The following is a 14,493-nucleotide window of genomic DNA, read 5'->3' on the forward strand; positions in this document are numbered from 1 at the left end:
AGCAGAGAGATCTTGGGGTCTATGTTCATACATCTTTTAAAGTTGCCACTCAAGTGGATAGAGCTGTGAAGAAGGCCTATGGTGTGCTCGCGTTCATTAACAGAGGGATTGAATTTAAGAGCCGTGAGGTGATGATGCAGCTGTACAAAACTTTGGTAAGGCCACATTTGGAGTACTGTGTACAGTTCTGGTCGCCTCATTTTAGGAAGGATGTGGAAGCTCTGGAAAAGGTGCAAAGAAGATTTACCAGGATGTTGCCTGGAATGGAGAGTAGGTCTTACGAGGAAAGGTTGAGGGTGCTAGGCCTTTTCTCATTAGAGCGGAGAAAGGATGAGGGGCGACTTGATAGAGGTTTATAAGATGATCAGGGGAATAGATAGAGTAGACAGTCAGAGACTTTTTCCCCGGGTGGAACACACCATTACAAGGGGACATAAATTTAAGGTGAAAGGTGGAAGATATAGGAGGGATATCAAAGGTAGGTTCTTTACCCAGAGAGTAGTGAGGGCATGGAATGCACTGCCTGTGGAAGTAGTTGAGTCGGAAACATTAGGGACCTTCAAGCAGCTATTGGATAGGTACATGGATTACGGTAAAATGATATAGTGTAGATTTATTTGTTCTTAAGGGCAGCACGGTAGCATTGTGGATAGCACAATTGCTTCACAGCTCCATGGTCCCAGGTTCAATTCCGGCTTGGGTCATTGTCTGTGCGGAGTCTGCACGTCCTCCCCGTGTCTGCGTGGGTTTCCTCCGGGTGCTCCGGTTTCCTCCCACAGTCCAAAGATGTGCGGGTTAGGTGAATTGGCCAATGATAAATTGCCCTTAATGTCCAAATTGCCCTTGGTGTTGCGTGGAGGTGTTGAGTTTGGGTAGGGTGCTCTTTCCAAGAGCCGGTGCAGACTCAAAGGGCCGAATGGCCTCCTTCTGCTCTGTAAATTTAATGATAATCTATGATTAATCTAGGACAAAGGTTCGGCACAACATCGTGAGCCGAAGGGCCTGTTCTGTGCTGTATTTTCTATGTTCTATATTTATGTTTGTCGAACTGGTTATAAATGCTTTAGTGTGCAGTATTGCAAAACTGCCTGTGTCTTCCAGTGTTGTGGGCTATTTCTCATGAATGCATTAAGGTGGCTTTACAGGAGATCGTTACAGTCTCCTGAATTCTCTCCAGTCTTTGCAAAAGGGACAAAGAAACCAGGAACAAAAATCGGACAATACTGGAACTACAAGGGCAGCACAGTGGCGCAGTGGTTAGCATTGCTGCCTCACGGCGCCGAGGTCCCAGGTTTGATCCCGGCTCTGGGTCACTGTCCGTGTGGAGTTTGCACATTCTCCCAGAGTTTGCATGGGTTTCGCCCCCACAACCCAAAGATGTGCAGGGTAGGTGGACTGGCTATGCTAAATTGCCCCTAAATAATTGGAAAAAATGAATTGCGTACCCTAAATTCTGAAAGAAAATCCTCAAAGTCAGGCAGCATCTGTGGCAATAATAGAGGAGTTAACATTTCAGGGATGTAGACTTGAAATGACCACAGGAATAATTCCAAGAGATTTCATGAAATGTAAATGCCCCATCTTTATCCCCTCCCTCAAAATATGCTACACTTAACAAGCTAGAGTTTGACTCACTGCCTCTGACGCAGAAGTTGTTGCTTCAAGGCACACTCTCGAAGCTGGAGTACACAATTTAGGTTGACACTCCCTCAGGCAGTGCTGCACTATCAGTGGTGCACCTTTCTGGTGAGACATTGAACCCAGGTGCCTTCTATATTGTTGTTCTATATTAGTTTGGGCTTATATCTGTATCTATAGCCTTGTCTATTGCCCACTTAGATCGGAACTTCAGTCAGCATTATTGATAGATGTTTCAATCTGCTTAAAATAGCATCAGGTTTTGTCATGAAACAACAGGTTGCTTAACAGGGGAACAGTTAGGAAAAATGGCTCCTGTCCAAATCTGATAATGTGTGGACAGGTCATATTGCAGAGTTGTTTTTTACAATAAACACCATAATGTAAAAAATCCTTTCCACTCTCATATCACTGTTAGAAACTTCAGAAGTGCAGGCTTGTTCAATGGGTTTTTAACGTGTTGAACAACAGATCAGACATCGTAAAAATTATACTTGTGGAATGTTGTTAAACATTTCCGTTTTGATTCTGTAAGGATTTGATATTTCAGCTTCTACCATAACCCCATTTGTGTGCCCCAAACCTATTGCTCTGTCAAAGCTTTTAAACTTGATTATGAAGTCTTTTCGTTGCGGATTAGAATATAGAAGATACAGTGCAGAAGGAGGCCATTCGGCCCATTTGGTCTGCACCGACCCACTTAAGCCCTCACTTCCACCCTGTCCCTGTAACCCAATAACCCCCCCTAACCTTTTTGGACACTAAGGGCAATTTAGCATGGCCAATCCACCTAACCTGCACATCTTTGAACTGTGGGAGGAAACCGGAGCACCCGGAGGAAACCCACGCAGACACGGGGAGAACATGCAGACTCCTCACAGACAGTGACCCAGCGGGGAATCGAACCTGGGACCCTGGCGCTGTGAAGCCACAGTGCTAACCACTATGATACCGTGCTGCCCTTGGTTGTGTCGTCTCTGAGATTTCTTTAATATCTTTGGCTGCTGGATAATATTTTTGCAACTAAATGCTGGAAATCCCTATTAAACCATGCTATAATCAATTACATGTCAAGAGATAAAGATCTCAAAACAAACATCACTAGATCTCTCAACAATGATTTCTTCAAGGTCAGCAACAAGCACTTTTGCTTCACTGCTGACTGCAAATCCAGGGTCATTAATGGACCAGATCTTGCTGGAGTAGGGATTTCAGGTTGTGTGCTATTAGTTAGACATTTCCACCTGCCTTTACTTCAAAGTGTTTTAAGTGCTGAACTTGCTGTACGTATCAGCTGATTATGGTGTGGGGAGGTCAATAGGACATCTGGGACCTCAGCGCAGAGAGCGATCAGCTGTCCATCTCCTTAAAGCAATCAAATTTAAGGATGGGGAAAAAAAACGTATGAATGACAGACGGAAATCAGATGAATTAGAATCAAATTAGTTACAGAGTGAAATAAAAAGAGGGAATGAAAGACTGGACGAAGAGAGGCGAGACAGATTTTTAAAAAATATTTTAAAACTAGTAACCGCAGCTTTACTACCTACAGAAATGAAACTTTACAGTTTCAATTGTCCACTTTTCTGGGTGTCCTACTGTAAATACATAAATCCTGTCATTGAAAATGTCCCCACATAATTAAATACCAAACATAACGTTCTGTGACAAGTTTAATTCCTATTTATGCTGCAAATGCAGCAATATCCTGAATCTCCCGAGGAGGTTGACAGCAAATGTTGCTGTTCACAAAGCTAACAGCAGAATCATGCAAATTGTTGAGCAACTTATGCTGATTTGCAACTCTCATCGAGCCTGGTCCTCACCACAGAGAGCTGTTATTACCACTGAAAATGGGGAGAGCCTTTAATTTGCCAATATTTTCCCAGCATATTCTGGGCCACAGCACAAATGCACTCCCTACATTTGGTGGGTTCCTGCACAAATGAGGCTTACAGTTTCAATGAAGTTCCTCGAACAAGTCAAACCCGTGCGTACCTCATTTTGGTGACAATACCTTCCTGATTCAAAGCCCCCCCCCAGAACCATTTTACGCTAAGTGGGTGCCCCAATATAAATCAGGAGTTGTCCATTCAGCCCCTCAAACCTGCTCCACCATTCATTAAGATCTTCGTCAATCTAACTGTGGCCTCAACTCAACGTTCTGCCTTCCCCTGACAAGAATCTCCGACCTCTACTTCAAAAATATTTAATGACCTCCCCCCCACCCCACTCTCTATGGAAAACAGTTCTACAGAATCATAGAATCCCCACAGTGCAGAAGGAGGCTATTCAGCACAACAACCAAAATATTTGCATCTCTGTCATAAATGGGCGAGCCCTTATTTTTAAATGGCGTCCCCTAATTTTAGTCTCTCCCGCAAGGGGAAATATTCTTTCAATCCACCCTGTCAGGTCCCCTTTATGTTTCAATAACATTACCTCTCAATCTTCTAAACTCCAGTGGATACTGGCCCAGCTTGTTCAACCTGTGCTTTCACCCCAGCCCTCCAGTGGATACAGGCCCAGCTTGTTCAACCTGTGCTAATAGAGAAATGCCACCCCGGCCCTCCTGTGGATACTGGCCCAGCTTGTTCAACCTGTGCGAATAGATAAATACCACCCCAGCCCTCCTGTGGATACAGGCCCAGCTTTTTCATCCTGTGCGAATAGATAAATACCACCCCAGCCCTCCTGTGGATACAGGCCCAGCTTGTTCAACCTGTGCTAATAGATAAATGCCACCCCAGCCCTCCTGTGGATACAGGCCCAGCTTGTTCAACCTGTGCTAATAGATAAATGCCACCCCAGCCCTCCTGTGGATACTGGCCCAGCTTGTTCAACCTGTGCTAATAGATAAATGCCACCCCTACCCAGGAATCGGTCAGGTGGACCTTCAGTGAACTGCTTCCAACACACTTGTATCCTTACTTAACTGAGATGGAAACTGTACACGGTCCTCCAGATATGGTGTGCCAACACCCAGTGGTGAGGTGTCAATTCAGCAAACACCATCTTGCCATTGGTTTGAATGGATCTGGTGCAAGCTCTTGAAGTTTGGAGGAAGTGACTGGAGCAGTGCAAAAATGCCCAGTAAATTTACTGTGCCAAAAAATTACAAAGGCCATGGATGCCACATTTTTGCATCCAGCAACAATGGTAAACGCTGGGGATACATCCCTTTGCACAGCTCAGGTTTTCAGCCAATTCAAAGGAAGAAACCGCCACAGGCATGTCAGTCAGCAGATGTTTCCCAAAGCCTAGTCCCAGACCATATCCTGAATTCCCCATGAACCCAGTTTTCTCAATCACCGTCCCCCCCCCCCCCCCCCCCCAGTCCCCCCAGACCTTAACTCCTGTCGCACACACACTACAAGCTCTTGTACCCAGTCTCTAACCCCATCCCCCTTCAGTTCCTGTATCAATTCCTGAGACCCCTCTCTGAGCCACACCCTGTGCCCCTCGCCTCCCAGATCATTGCACCCCAGTTCAGCAGAGGGTGTGTGTGTGTGTGTGGTTACCTGAGCGGGGAGAGCAGTGCCCTGGAGCAGGAGCAAGAGAAGCAGGAAGAGGCCGGGGAAGAGCAGCTGCAGAACACCGGCAGCTCTCTGCACCAAGCCCTTCCCCTGGCAGCAGGGGGTTGGCGGCGGGGGCATGCCTCCTCAGCCTCGGCCGCTCTTGTCACGGTTGCTCCGAGCCCATGAGCCGGTGACAGGACACTCCGAGTGCCCTGTCTGTCTCCCGGGCTGCTGCTGCAGTCCTGTCACTCGCTCCACCCCGCACTGCTGCTGCTGCTGGGGCCGGATTATTACGTCGTATGACCGCCCCTTGAGGGGTGGAGAATGATTCATTTCACAACCAGCTCCTGCTCTTTCACATCAACTCCTGTTTAAAAAGGAAACTCACCCTGCAACAGTTCCCCTTTTAAAGGGGCCACAACTGACACACAAACTGAATCACAGAACCCAGTGAAAGGATCACGTCAATACTCTTTTTCATGTAATTATCATCATGTGTTTACTGCACATTCTAAGCTTAAGTTCATAAAACATAGGAGCAGAATTGTGCCGTTTGGCCCATCGAGTCTGCTCCGCCTTTCGATCATGGCTGATCTCATCCTGGCCTGAACTCCACCGTCCTGCCCGTTCTCCGTAACCCTTCGACCCATGACCTTTTTTCTTTTCTTAAAAAAAGAGTACCCAATTATCTCATTTCCAATTAAGGGGCAAGTCAGCGTGGCCAACCCGCCCGACACATCTCTGGGTTGAGGGGATGAGATACACACAGACACGGGGAGAATGCGCAAACTCCACAGTGATCCAGGGCCGGGACGGAATCCAGGCCCCCAGCGCCGTAGACATCAGCGCCAACCACTGCGCCAACGTGCCGCATCTGATGGAAAGACAAGTTCACGAATATGGCAGTCCTCTAGAAGGCAAAGCTCACAAGTATGATGACGCCCATCAAGCAGAGGTCACTGGCCCCGGGCATCGAAGATGGCTGCATACCCAAGTATGAGGTAGCTGGACCTAGAAGGACATTAGGATGTACGAAGCTCCGCTCCATGGATGCTTGCGAGTGGGACACAATGGCCCCAAACATTCATTTTCACAGCTGGGAAACACCAGCTGGTGACAGACAGGTGAAGGGTGACACCACCATGGCCATCAGTGGCTACGGCACTTGCAACAGGCACCTGATGTGTTGAGTAGGCTGGGTCGATGTGGACTGCACTTGATGCAGTGTAGCGAGAGACAGACCTCCAACACTTGATAAGATGCAACACAATTTTATTTAACATCTAAACTATTATACATGTTCAACAGTGGGTTGACACTATGCTGACTTGACTGGAGACTAGCCTAACCAGACTTACTAGCTACCACATGGTGTTTGCACTGGCCAGCTCACAAACTCTGACTGTCTCAAAGGCTGGGTCCCGAGAGTTCGGGAAAACTGGTGCCCTCTGGCTTTATAGTGGTGGTGTCCTGTCTGGTGATTGGCTGCTCTGTTCTGTGTGCTTACTGGTCATCCTGTGTGTCAATCACTGCCTCTCTGCACTCCATTGTCTACATAGGTGTATATTATGACATCTCCCCCCTTTTTTTTTCTTTTTGAGATAATAAAGATTCAGGTGCATGTGCGTGTGGATGTGTATATGTGCATGACTATATACAGAATGTGCTAAAATTAACTTGTGTACATAAGAAGGTGTTGCTAGTGCAGATATAGGGCAGATGAAATGGTAAAAACGATATTTACAGAGGTCAAAACGATAAGGTAACACAGTTGTGCAAAAGTTCAGTCTATAAGTTTAGTCTCTGTGGCGGGCGATGAATTCTGGTTGACCGCCTCAAGGGTGGATCAGGGGCCGCCTGCACTTGGATAGGCGGGACCGCCGCCAATGCGGTGATCGCAGAGTTCGGCAGGATTGCTGGTAGATCGGTGGCCTCGTGGTAGGGCTCGTCCGGAGGAAGCATTGTGTGAGGGGGGACACCATGGTTAGGTGGCAGGCGTGGAACTCTGTGCAGTGCTCGTCTGTTGCGTTGTAGGAAGGAGCCATCAGCCATGCGGACGAGGAACGATCTCGGGGCCACTTGCTTGACCACCACAGCTGTGGCGGACCAGCCGCCGTCAGGCAACTGCACACGAACACGATCAGTTGGGACCAGCTCGGGGAGATCCGTGGCATGAGTGTCGTATGCTGATTTCTGTTGGGCCCGAGACTGCTGCATCTTTTGTATGACTGTGAGGTGGTCAAGGTCTGGAACATAGATGGCTGGAACCGTGGTTCGCAGAGTGCGATTCATGAGCATCTGCGTGGGAGACAACCCAGTGGACAGCGGGGATGCTCTGTATGCCAGCAGCGTTGAAGTCGGAGCCTGAGTCTGCAGCCTTGCATAGTAATCTCTTGACGATTCCCGTTTGACTGCGGGTAGTGGGGGCTGGAGGTTACGTGACAAAAGTTGTATAGGCGGGCAAAATCAGACCATTCCTGGCTGTAAAAATAGGGACCGTTGTCACTCATCACCGTGAGCGGTATCCCATGCCTGGCAAACGTTTCTTTGCATGCTTTAATCACCGCCTTCGACGTGAGGTCGGACAGTTTCACCACTTCAGGGTAATTGGAGAAGTAGGATGACATAGTATTAATATTTAGTCGACCAGGATGACATAGTCACGCCCCTTGGCGTGGAAAAGGTCGACACCAACTTTGGACCATGGGGAGGTCACTATCTCATGTTGCTGCAGAGTTTCTTTGGGTTGAGCTGGCTGAAATTTCTGACATGTGGGGCAGTTGAGGACCATGTTGGCAACGTCCTGGCTGATGCCCGGTCAATATACTGCCTCTCAAGCTCTGCATCGACATTTCTCGACCCCCAGGTGACCCTCATGGAGTTGGCTGAGCACCATAGCTCGCATGCTCTGCGGGATCACAATCCTATCGAGCTTCATGAGGATGCCGTCCACCACCGTCAGGTCATCCTTGATGTTGTAAAACTGGGGACACTGTCCCTTCTGCCAGCCATTCGTGAGGTGCTGCATCACACGCTGTAGCAGAGGATCCTTGGCCATTTCCTCACGAATTTGGATGACCCACTCATCAGTGGCAGGAAGGTTGGAGACACACAATTGCACCTGTGCATCGATTTGGCAGACAAAGTCAGTTTGTTCACACGGTGTGGTGATAGACCTGGAAAGGGCATCTGCAACAATGAGTTCTTTGCCTGGCATGTAGACAAGTTCAAAGTCATAGCGGCGTAGCTTGAGAAGGATTCGTTGTAACCGAGGCATCATGTCATTCAAATCCTTCTGGATTATGTGGACTAATGGCCTGTGGTCCGTCTCAACCGTGAATTTTGGGAGGCCATACACATAGTCATGAAATTTGTCGATTCCCGTTAGGAGGCCCAGGCATTCCTTCTCAATCTGAGTGTACCATTGCTCAGTGGCCGTCATAGCTCTGGAGGCATACGCAACTGGGGCCCATGAGGAGGAGTCATCTTTCGTTGGAGGAGCACCGCCCCAATACCGTCCTGGCTCGCGTCAGTGGATATTTTGGTCTCTTTGGTAGGGTCGAAGAACACCAGAACCGGGGCTGTGGTGAGTTTTGCCCGCAGCTCACGCCATTTGTTCTCATGAGCGGGCAGCCACTGGAATTCCGTTGACGAGATGGCGGAGGGCTGTGGTCTGTGACGCCATGTTGGGAATGAACTTCCCGAAGAGGTTGGCCATCCCTAGAAAGCAGAGGACCGCCTTCTTGTCCTCTGGGGTCTGCATGGCGTTGATCGCCGAGACCTTGTCAGCATCTGGCTGCACACCTTGCTGCGCGATGTGGTCACCAAGGAATTTGATTTCTGATTGACCGAACGAGCACTTGGCTCTGTTGGAGGCCATGCTCATGGATTCTGTGGAATACCTGCTTGAGGCGATCGATGTGTTCTTGAGGAGTTGTGGACCAGATTATGACATCGTCAACATACGCGCGCACCCCCTCGATACCCTCCATCATCTGTTCCATGATGCGGTGAAATACCTCTGAGGCAGAGATGATGCCAAAAGGCATCCGGTTGTAGCAGTTGCGACCGAACGGGGTATAGAATGTGCACAGCTTGCGACTGGATGCATCCAACTGTATTTGCCAGAACCCCTTGGAGGCGTCCAGCTTCGTAAAGAATTTGGCATGAGCCATCTCGCTGGTCAACTCGTTTTGGTATCGGGTAATGTTCCCTCATGATGTTGCGGTTTAGATCCTTGGGATCGATGCAGATTCGAAGCTCCCCTGACGGCTTCTTGATGCAGACCATGGAGCTGACCCAGTCTGTGGGTTCTGTGACCTTTGATATGATGCCCTGGTTCTGGAGGTCCTGTAACTGCTGCTTGAGGCGGTCCTTGAGGGGTGCCGGCACCCGACGTGGTGCATGGATCACAGGGGTGGCGTTTGGTTTGAGCAGGGTTTTGTATCAGTATGGGAGTGTGCCCATTCCGTCGAACACGCTGTGGTACTGCGTGATAATGTCATCAATTTCAGCCTGGAAGTTCTCATCAGGTGAGGCCGTCGCCTGTGAGGATGACATGGTGTGGACTCGCTGAACCAAGTTCAGGTGTTTGCAGGCCCGAGCACCGAGCAGGGATGCTCCGTCAGGTCCCACGATCTCAACTCGCAGTGTTGCTTTAAATAACTTATTGGAAACTCCGAGTTGGCATGAGCCACTGGCAGCTATGGCATTGCCATTGTAGTCAAGGAGCTTGCAGGCCGGTGAAAGAATGCTTTAAGTGCAGTGCTGAGGACTGCTGTGCTGGCAAATATAATGCCTTTCAAATGAGATATTAAACTGAGACCCCTGCCTGATCTCTCCCGTTGATGTGAGAAACAAAATCCCTTGTATGAACTCATGAAGAACAGGAGAACTGTTATTCATTATTCTATTATTCATTCCTCAGCCAACATCACTGATCAGGCCATTATCTCACTGCTGGATGGCACGGTGGCACAGTGGCTAGCACAGCTGCCTCACACCAGGGATCTGACTTCAATTCCGGCCTTGGGTGATTATGCGGAGTTTGCACTTTCTCCCCGTGTCTGCGTGGGTTTCCTCCGGGTGCTCCGGTTTCCTCCCACAGTCCAAAGATGTGCAGGTTAGGTGGAGTAGCCATGGCAAATTGCCCCTTAGTATCCAAAAGATGTGCAGGTTAGATGGGGTTATGGGGTTAGGGTGGGGGTGGGGGGCTTGGTAGGGTGCCCTTTCAGAGGGTTGGTGCAGACCTGATGGGCCGAATGGCCTCGTTCTGCATAATAATTCCATGGTTGTGCGCACTTCTATGTACTTTGTGAATATAGGCTGCTATGTTTCCCTACCTTGTAACTCTCTCTACACTTCAAAATAACTTGTTGTAACGCACTTTTACACACCCGGAGTAGCAAAGGTGTTATATAAATGCAAATCTTTATTTCTAACCCTTGCTCGGGAAATAATTAGAGCCTCCAAAAGGAGTGGCCTGTATCAGAAAAATACATTATTAATTAAATCAACCTTGTTCTTCCATCGATTATTAAACAATTACAAATATTAATTAGCTGAATCTTTCTACTTAATTGCAATTTTCTTTTCCCGCTGGCAGCGCATCCCTGCCCGCGGGTTTCCGGGCAACATGGGGTGGCTTCAATGGACCCTATTGACAAGTGGCAGGAGTATAGAATCCCACCACCAGCGAACGGCGCGCCATCGCGAAAGACGCGGCTGGGGGAACCGGAGAATCCTGCCATACATCCTCAAATTTACTCGATTTTGAGGCCTTCGTTCCTCTGGGAGAAACAGGCAATGGCGCTGCCACCTGTTCAGATCATGTTACTGCATGACAAATCCTTCAGTCAAAACAGGTTGAATGTAAACATGCAGAAAGTTGATAACAACATTTTCAGCAATTTCTGCTACCTGGGAAAAATAAGTTCATTCCCATTATTTAAATTAATTATGAAACATTGCTTGCCTTCCTCCCCTGCTGGAGTTCCCCCAATGGCCTTTTTCTGATGGTTGGGAATGTGGAAGAACAAGGTGGAATAAATCAATCAAATTAAAATAAATAGTAGGTTCCAGTTCTCTCTCTGGATACTGTACACGCCGAGCCAGGGACTTAGCACAAACTGATCAACAGCAAAAATAAATCTAACGAAAACCCCATAAATGCTCACAAGTTCAAAATAAATCATCAATATAGACCGGTTTCCTCTCACAAGTCCCGAAAGACGTGCTTGTTCGGTGAATTGGACATTCTGAATTATCCTTCAAGTGTACCCGTAGTGTGGTGACCAGGGACTTTTCACAGTACCTTCATTGTTAATGTAGGCCTACTTGCAACACTAATAAAGGTTATTATTATTTATTAGAATTACAGAGCTGACAGCACACAAAGAGATAATTTTTCTTTGTTGTCCATGAATCATTTAAAGCTTTTAAACCGGAACTATGCATTCATAATCCTTTCCTGATCCTCTTTTTATTTTTAAATACATGTATGTTTGCCTTTTCAGATAATGAAATTTTTTTTTTTACAGGACCCAATTATTTTTTTCCCAATTAAGGGGCAATTTAGCGTGGCCAATCCACCTACCCTGCACATCTTTGGGTTGTGGGGGTGAAACCCACGCAGACACGGGAAGAATGTGCAAACTTCACACAGACAGCGACCCAGGATGGGATCGAACACGGGTCCTCAGTGCTGTAGGCAACAGTGCTAAGCACTGTGCCACCGTGCCACCCGCTTTTCAGATAATTTTACCAAGACTGAGGGTGGGATTCTCCCACTTGGCAGCAAGTGGGCAAGTTTTCCTTCCCTTCCCGGTCTCGGGCTGCCATTTTGAATAGGTGCCCAGATTCCAATGTCCAGCGGCAGGCCCACTCCCTCCCTCCCACAATCCAAATATTGACCTCCCCACTGACAGGGAGAGCTCAACCAACCCCTCAGCAAGGAGGGACATCCTCCCCACCCACCACACGAATAATGTGTCATCCCCCCACACCACGTGTGCATCAGGGTGACCTGATCCCCCACCTGACCACCCTAGCCCCCCTCAGAACCCTCAGTCAGACACCCACCCTCCAGCCACCCACCCTTTCATGTCTACCCATTCAGTCCCTGCCCCATGGCATTGCCAACGACGCACTGCCCCATGACCATGACACTGACACCCTGGCAGTGATACCCTAACCTGGGGCAATGGATCTTGTGGGGGGTAGTTGAATGGATTTAGCCCATTGATCATGTGCCCCTCTGCCACGGCCAGGATGCAGACCAAGGGGTAGGGCTCAGGCTGTGGGTAAGGGATAAACCCCGGGTGCTCCCCTGGGATGGGGGTCCAGAGTCTGGACTGCCTCTTCCAGCCCTGTAAACTGAAGATCACTCTTGGCATGGTGATCTCAGGCATCTCTCTGTTCAAATTCTTCATTCTGGCCTGATTTGTTTAAGCTCTGAAATTACCTTCGCACTCTGAACTGTTCTGCCTGACAGGTGCAGAGCAGGTCAGATGGTTGATTGAAGAGTCAAGCCAAGAAGACTTTCCCTTTCCTCACGCCTGTTCCCTCAGCCCAATAATTTCAGAACTTGCTTTTTGAAGTGTCAGAGCCTTCCTAGAAAGCCCGCAACATTTCAAAAGGCTTACAATCTCCTGAGATCCTTTGAAATGGTAAGTATTCATTCAATTTCCCAGAGCAGTACCATTAGCCTTTAACAGCTAAATGGTTGAAACACAGCTGCCAGAAGATCTATTTTTCATTCCCTTCACGCTTGACTGCACCTGAAGTATCCCCATTGATTCGAACCACTAAGTTTGTAACATTTTTGTTATGATTGACAGCTGGTGCCCACATCAAAGCAGTGAAGTTGTTTCACTTTCTCTTTTCTAGCCACAGAAAGTGCTATTCATTGTTGAAGGGGTCAGTTGTTTGCATGTACCCGCCGACACGGGGCGGGTTGCCTGCTACAGCTGGTGGCACAGGAACGGTTATGCCATCCGGTGCTAATCCCATTTTTGCCCCAACACGGGATTCTCTACCGATTGGGATCCCAATTTTGTTGCAGCAGGGAATGGAGCACCCCAGCCTGAATATATGGGCGAGGCCCTTTGAGAGCAATCGAGGCAGGGGTATAACTTTTGTGATTCTACGATTCTATGAACTGCAGGAGTGTTTCCCTACCTGACTCCTGAAATGAAGCGGGGGTATTTCTTGATCAAGCCGAAAGGTCGCCCTACTCACCCGATTTATTTGTGGGCGAAATTTCAAATCAAATCATTAATTGATTTGAATAACAGGGGATTCTCTAGGGCTGCTAGCCAACAACAGGAATCGCGATAACCCCGAGAATCAGGCGGTAAAATATAGGTTTCACGCCCGGCCTTAAACCCGTGGCAAGTCTCCCGGCCCATCCCGCCAGCCCCAATGAGGTTCCCTCCCAGCCACGGCAGGAACATGCAATCAGCTCCGCCAAAAACATCCATCTAGGCTCGCGGCTGGGATTCTCCAGAGCTGCTGAAAGAGAATGGAGTTGTGGCTGGAATGGCAAATTCTCCGCACTGGATCCACTGGCGGGAGTGCATTGGCAGGAGTGGGACGGGAAGACCCCATCGGTGTGAACAGCCGGAGGATTCTGGCCCAGGATGGGGATTTCTGTGTCATTCAATGGCACATTGTGGTTTTGTTTGGACCTGAGAACGGCAGAACTGAACTCTCTGTCAGGTCCCACTCCTCACTGGTGGGACACCCTGATCACAAGTAATGTTGCAGCCCTCCCTGGATCGCTGGCAAGGCATCCCGCAATCGCTGGCAATGGCCCCCCTCTCAGTAACCTCCCTTCAGCCACCCAGATACCCGCTCTGTCCTTCCTTCAGCCCCCTCAGTTCCTCCACAGACACCCTTCAATCCCCCCTGTCCCTCTCAACCCTCCCTCAGAACACCCACCCTTTTAGTCACCGTCCCTTGGCAGTGCCAGTCTGGCATCGTGGACTCCAAGGGGTGGCAAATGGGTTGAGTACACCTACCGCTAGGGTGCCGGGGAGAGGTTGGGGGGTCTTTTGTGGGAGGTGGGTGTGGGTGGACTTGGGCTGGAGGGCTCAGGCCAGGGGTCTTTCCTGGGATGGGGGTCTTTTGGCTGGTCTTATCAAATGCCACATTTAAATCCTTTAACTGTCTGTCAGTCTGTAAAGGTGAAAGATCTCTGAGAGTAAAATGAAAGTTCCATCAGTAGCCTAAACCCCTTTAAACTGGCTGTCAGCATGTCAAGTTCAAAGATCTGTGAAATGAAGGTAAAAGTATTCCCTTTAATGTGATGGAAAACTTTGAAGTGATTTTTTCATAG

The 14,493-nt window shown here is 48.6% G+C and overlaps 1 protein-coding gene across 1 annotated transcript in view; it reads right to left on the bottom strand.

The window, feature by feature from the left end:
- The window catches only part of neu1 (neuraminidase 1), a 39,932-nt gene extending 34,491 nt beyond the window's left edge, over positions 1–5,441 (bottom strand). Inside the window, exon 1 of the mRNA XM_072475651.1 lies at positions 5,160–5,441. Within this exon, the coding sequence (XP_072331752.1) occupies positions 5,160–5,294 (135 nt within the window). The 5' untranslated portion in view covers positions 5,295–5,441. The remainder of the gene's footprint in view (positions 1–5,159) is intronic.
- Between the last annotated feature and the right edge of the window lie 9,052 nt (positions 5,442–14,493).

Source organism: Scyliorhinus torazame, chromosome 14 (assembly GCF_047496885.1).
Source record: "Scyliorhinus torazame isolate Kashiwa2021f chromosome 14, sScyTor2.1, whole genome shotgun sequence".
NCBI lineage: Eukaryota > Metazoa > Chordata > Chondrichthyes > Carcharhiniformes > Scyliorhinidae > Scyliorhinus > Scyliorhinus torazame.